This window comes from Corvus brachyrhynchos, unplaced genomic scaffold (assembly GCF_000691975.1).
Source record: "Corvus brachyrhynchos isolate BGI_N302 unplaced genomic scaffold, ASM69197v1 scaffold100, whole genome shotgun sequence".
Taxonomy (NCBI): domain Eukaryota; kingdom Metazoa; phylum Chordata; class Aves; order Passeriformes; family Corvidae; genus Corvus; species Corvus brachyrhynchos.
This window is the reverse complement of record NW_008236230.1, coordinates 2,735,244-2,741,722: the sequence shown is the minus strand read 5'-3', so window position 1 is coordinate 2,741,722 and position 6,479 is coordinate 2,735,244. Positions and strand designations below refer to the sequence as shown.

Sequence of the window (6,479 nt, the reverse complement as noted above, 5' to 3'; positions counted from 1 at the left end):
AATTCATACAGTTCAATTGTAAATGCATCCCACCAATCTTCACTGCTGCTTTTAGGTAAATAGAAATTCTCCATTTCTTAAATCTAGATATATTATGTTTATTACCTTGGTATTTTGCCTTACTTAAATCTCCCAATGTATGTATTACTAACAAAGTTAATTAGAATGAGAATGGGTTTAGCGCAAGACGAAATTATCTGACAGCACTGAAAATGGGAATGCTCTGTGTGCTATAAAACTTGAGAACTGCACTTCAGGGTGTGAATATTTCCACAAGAAAGCAATTACGTTGATGAAAGCTGATCGGTAAAATAGCCTGAATAATTTGTGTATGTGTGAGGAAAGGAGCTCAGAGATAGCTGACTAGAGCAGGACTGGATATTAGAGGAAGCAATTAAAAAATGTTCTTTCTTTTCTCCTCTTTTATTTTAGAGTTTGATACTGAGCTACACATTATTGCTGCTATGAAGGATGGCCTTGGAATCCAAGACTGAGCTTTCAAAAAGTAGTGGATGTAACAAAAAAATAAGAGACTGGTGGACAAAACATAGCATAATGTAAAAATACTCTTTGTCTTCCCTAACTCTCCTAAGATTTGGCAACATTATAAAGTCAGCATATTTCATGACTCGAGAAATAAAAACCAAATGATTTTGTCATCACTGCTCCTGCCAAGAGACACACACCTCCTGCTCCTTCCCTAGATACCAGCACACTTCAGCTCTGTTCTGCTCAGGCAGCTCATAGCAAGGACTGGTACACATGATGCCCACGATCTGTGCCAAGGGCAGGAGCCAAAGCTGCAGAGAAAACACAGACCAGCTTTTCAACAAGCCTTACATAGGAAGTGTCTTTGCATTCAGAGGAGAGGGGTTTGGGGATAAAATCCTTGTGCCACTCACTTCCTTTAGAATCATCAATAGGTTAACTAATGAGTAACAATGCTAATTTTACACACTTCTGGAGGACCACACAGAGCACAGATCTGGATGGCAGCACTTTGCATCCTCTGAGACACTTCTCACAGGGCTCTGCAGATCTGGGCACAGGGGATTTTACCAGCTACAGTGGGTGCACAGGGGAGAGGTCCTGTTTAGAAATCTAAGACATGGAATCTTATTTCAGCTACATTTCTCTTAAATTATGAAAGACTGGTGTGTGTTTGTTCAATTTTTGCGTGCATAATGCAGCAAGAACTGAATTCTGCACTGGTTTATGTCCCCAGAATATCAGGGTACCTGGCAAAAATAAACGTACTTCCAAAACATGCAGAACAAAAATCCTGGCCATCCAGCATCTGGGCCTGTGGGTTCCAGGTCCCTAATGGCCCCTGGGTTTCCCCCACTTACTCATGGCCCAGAACCCCATGTCAGCCCTCCCAGCCCATCAGGCTTTGCCCCAGAAATACCATAGCAGGGCTGCTCTCCCGTTCCCCAGAGCAGACCCATGTCCTGGCCTGTCCTTGGCCCACTCCCATCCTCAGTGAGGTGCCTGATGCTGCCCCAGTGCCCGGAGCCCTGCTCCTGGCAGGGTGCTGGGACAGGCTGCAGCTGCCCAGCTCTGCCCTGACAGCCCCATGGGAGCCCCTGCTCCACTGACCCTCATGGGGCCCTGATATTCAGCTTGAGAAACTGGAAATGCACACAGCCTGGCTGGCTTTCATTTGAGGAATGTGGCTGTACATTTTTAAAATTAGCAGTATTTACCTATTTATTTTTTAACTCATGCAATTTAAAGTGCTTTAAAAGAGAAGTATTTACCATGTGGTCAATAATTCACAGGAAAATTCAAATGAATGATGGGGACAACATTGCATCAAAAGCCAGTGATGCTGTTCTCCAAAATATTAGTCAAGGAAAACTCAGTGACAGGGAGATGAAGTAGAATTACCCAAAGCAACATGGTAGGCTGACAGCAAGGTTATGAATTGAAATAAAATATTCCAATATCCAGTCCAATACACATCTACCAGATGCTATTTCTACTTCATCACAGTTAACTAAGAGCACTGGCAGAAGAATTAAAACTAACGGGAGTAAAACAAATAAAAAAAACCTTCCCAGTTCTAATACAAGAGGCTGCTCAGAAAGTCTTTGAGTGAGTGATAATATATTCCCTTCTATTCCAGAAATTTACCTTATAAGAATTTGCTTTATTTTCAAACAGAATAATGGCCAGATTTGATTTCACTGATGATCTTGAAAATACAGAAATCCTCCACTAAACTTAGTGGCATTAAACCACATACACTTAGACCCAAGATCAACAGCTAGGCAGAGAAGTTTCACATAGATACACACCAGTATGAGTAACATGTGGAGCATAGAAATTGCTATTACTCAGCATGTTTCAAAAACTAGGAGGAAAAGAAAGAGGATTTGACATGTCTGGGAAAGTGTACTCAAAACAAGACCAAAAAAAAAAACCAAAAAAAAGGCACTGTTTTAAGCTGCAGAAATGTACTGAAGGTGAGTTATATTTTATTTCATTTCATTAAAATATATTTTAAAAACATACTGTGTAAAAGAATTAGGATTCTCAATAATTTATTATTTACATTAACAAATTCCATTTGACTGTTATTCTATAGATAGAAACAAAAAGTCTGCAGAAGGGAGTTATATCAGCTTCTTCAGGATCAAGCAAGCCTCTTTTCCAGGAAACATGTCCAAAAATGCATTTCTTCCCATTTCAATCCCTTCAAATTAATATTTGCAAAAGGATGGCAAAAAGCTCGATGAAAGGTCATGTTGGTGAGTGTTGAGCACTCACAATGAGAGCCGGGAATTTGGGGTGCTCTGCCAGGGAGAGACCCCGAGGAGACTTTAACATTGCACTACTCAACAGTCAAGAGGCTGCAGGGTCCAATCCCACTCTTGCTCCCACTGTCCTATCTGTGCTGAAATCTGTGGCATTACACAACAACGAGGCCTGCAGCTGACCCCTCCAGGAAGATCTCAGAAAGCTGGACAGACTCCTTGAGACAGGGTGGCAATGGAGAGACTGTTTTTCCTACCACTGTAGGCACACTGCAGCTTATCATTCCTTTTCAGTCCAAACACAACATAAATCTCAGTGTCTTCCTTCCCATCCTCTGGGAAGAAATATGCATAGGGAATTATCTCTCTGATGTAAACATCTGTAAGCACCATTCACATACGCTGGTCCACATGAAAAAAAAAATTATCAAAGTGCCTGCCATAGCCTTGACCCTTCTTAGCAGAGCAGCTCAGCTTTCCCATTAGCTTTCAGACTTCTGAAATCATCCGGGTACCCAAACATCATGCACAGTTCATTGCAACGCCAGCTGCTGTCTGCTTTACTATTCCAGGAAGGAGCAGTCGCCCTTTCAGTGATTATACAAAAGCCCATGATTAAAAGAAGTAAAGCTGTCAGCTCGTGTGTTCTGTTTCCTGGAGGCACTCAATGGTATTTCTGACATCTCGTGTAAGGCACCAATCATCCGGTAGCTGAGCAAAAAGCAACCCACGAGACCTCCATTAAGCAACTGCAGAGGGAACTGGCAAAGTTCAGCTGGTTTGCTTGTCTTCCTGTTTACAAAGCATAAAAAGTGTGGTCACGCCATCTGAGGAAGTTCCTGGTGGTATCCTAAAAGGGGATGTCTCAACTTGCACCACAGGGAGCACGGGTGACAGTGTGCTACAGCTGCATCAGGGTGGCAATTCCCATGGACATAGCAGAGATTTCCTTGATCCCCAGGAAGCCTCTACTGCCTTGCTTTCACAGAAAGTGAGTTTGTTGTCAGCAGCAAAGCAGATAACTCCTTACTAGATGTCTCCATAACACACAACAGAGGACCACACTACAAAACCAGCTTTGTGGTGCTCTTGCTGCAGCTTCCCTGCTGTTGGTCTTGTCTGCACAGCCTTATACAGAGATGCAACGCCAAGATAGCAGAGCCTATGGACGAAGAGGTTGGCTGGACGCTGGCTGACTGCACCACTGAGCAGCCTCAGTCCAGAATGTCAGTCTCAAATGGGACCAGGTGGTAGTATGTCAAATTGGTGACATAAGCTGTTGGATCATCACTGTCTTCCAGCTCTGAGGTAAAGTCACTAACACTTTCAAACCTAAGGAGAGATGAAAAAAACCACCAAAAGGCATTAAGTCATTTAGAAAATCAATGGAATTGGAAAAAAAGTACTAAGGGAGTAGGAGAAGTACTTGGAGCTGATCCCATCCACACCTCCTTCTCCTCCTAGAATCATGTGGCTATGACTAAACCATGGGCCAGTGAGAACCATGGTGCACACAAGCAAGTAATCTTGTCACCCCTGACTTTCAAAGCTACTAGTGAGGAAGGAAGGAAGGAAGGAAGGAAGGAGCGAGCAAGTGAGTCTTGGAAGAGTGAATCACGCAGTTGAAGTCCACATCCTTCTATTTTGTTCCTACAGCATGTGGCAACAACACAAAACGCCTCAGTTCTCACTTAAAAAGTGAAAAGGAATCTGCCTTTGTTTCCCATCTGAATTTGGACCCTCAGCCTTTCACTTCACAGGCACCTTCTCTGGGTTTGGCTTTTGTAAGAGGCCAAGTGTCTAACACAGGTAGGAAAAATGGCTATAGCGTCCTTCCTCCAGGTCTTGCTATCCTTCCCATGGTACAAGACTTAGGTTTTGACAAGCAAAGGATCTCGAAATATAAAGAGATTCTCAAATTTAGTTTCACTTGTTTTGGTATTTTCCTCCCCACTTCCCAACACCTGTTTTATAATCTGAACTCTTGCAAGGATTACCCACTGTCTCTTACCTACTCTCAGCCAGAAGGCATCAAGCTGTTAAAATCTACACTTTTCTCAGTTACACACATTCCCATTCCAAGAAGGCTTGAATTTCTGCAGTAAGAAACATCATCTTCTTCCTAGATAGCCTAATACTTAAAGGCAGTCACTGCAGGCAAAAAACTAAATTTCAGCTCAGTTCTAAAAGGGGGTTAAAGAATTGTAAAGTTTCTTTTTCTCAAACTTTCTCTTTAATACTTTAAAAGAACTTTCATTCACTACGATAGAGTGAGAAATAAAAGGAAATAGAAACTGAAAAATTGCACAAGATAGAAATAGAAATTATAACCTAGTGTGACTTTTAGCATCTGTCTCTAACACCTTTATCAACCTAGCTGGCCTACTTCGGCTCTCTGAATGGCAGATAAACAGATGAGCTTTAAAAGAATTAATATTTAAAACTGCATCTCACTTACACATAAACTAGTTAGACTCTTTAGATAAGTGAAAAAACTGCAGACATCCCTCTAACCTCACCCTGAGGGTTTCCTGAGTGAAGTATTTCAGAGGACCTGAAGAAGAATGGTAGGGTAAACAGATAAGTCTTCCACTCCCATCTCTTCCCAAAACTTTATTTAGAAGCATCATGGGTTATTGGATAGCCTAAGCTATACATCCTGCAATGTATGGCCACAGTTCTATCTTTTCCATATTCCTTCCTGGCCCTTCTCATCTTTTTTTTTTAACTATGAGAACCAAAATAGAGAACATTTTTTTGAGCAGAAACTCACGGATTTTCTCCTGTGGTGCTGATGCTTTGCTCTTCACTTTAAATGAAACAGCAATGAGACTGAACTTTGAACGTTTATTACCCTCATTCCTCCAGTCCCTCCAGGCTGTTTGCTTGCCTGCGTGTGTGGGAACGTGTGCACCAGGGAGTTGACTTGGTATCTTGCAAACACTTCCCAGATCACGTTGTGCTGTCTTATGGACTTCAAGTGATCCAGAAACAACAGATTATGAAATACCAGTGGGGCAGACAGTGAAGAAAGCGGAAGAGGAGTCAAGAAGGCTATTCAGATTTTGCTCTTGTCAGCATAAAGCTACATTATCATGACTGAAATAACCTACAGATTTTGTGGTTCTCCAGCCTCACTGATAGGTTACTACAAGCAGAATGTGAGGCCCAAAGGAGTGGAAGTCAGATGCTGTTTTTTGGAAGCTTTTCTTGCCACCAAAAAGGAGGTGTGTGAACAGCAGTCTGCAAACCACTGCTCTAGAGTGCTCACACAAAACCAAACTCAATAAACCAGGACTGTTTACTACAGTCAGCAGCTGTATACAATACCAACAGTCAAGATGTTTTTGTGCTGTTACCAACAGGTCTTTTTCTCAAACTCTGCAGCTCTATTATGGACCTGCAGATTCCTAAATGTCCAAACTGCTGCCCTTAATATTTTTTCCTCAAAGTACCTTGACAGACACACCATCTTTTGCAAGAGCCTATTTCTTCTGTTGTGAGACAAAATTCTTCATCATTTTAGCCTCTGATAATGCATGAGATTTGCTACTCAGATTCACCAGGAAGAAAAGGGAACAACCATAGAAGCTAATGGCTTGAACAGGCTAGCTAGATAAAAAACTGGTGGCTGGGCTTCAAGAGTGAGTGATGGTGAATGGAGTTAAATCCATTTGGTAGCCATTCACAGGTAGCATTTTCCTGGGCTCAGTTTTGGGT

General features: G+C 42.1%; 1 protein-coding gene across 1 annotated transcript in view; it reads right to left on the bottom strand.

Moving 5' to 3' along the window:
- Positions 1-2,458: 2,458 nt before the first annotated feature.
- PXDC1 (PX domain containing 1) overlaps positions 2,459-6,479 on the bottom strand; it is a 16,353-nt gene continuing 12,332 nt past the window's right edge. The window contains exon 5 of the mRNA XM_008643462.2: positions 2,459-4,091. Coding sequence (XP_008641684.1) covers positions 3,974-4,091 — 118 coding nt within the window. The 3' untranslated portion in view covers positions 2,459-3,973. The remainder of the gene's footprint in view (positions 4,092-6,479) is intronic.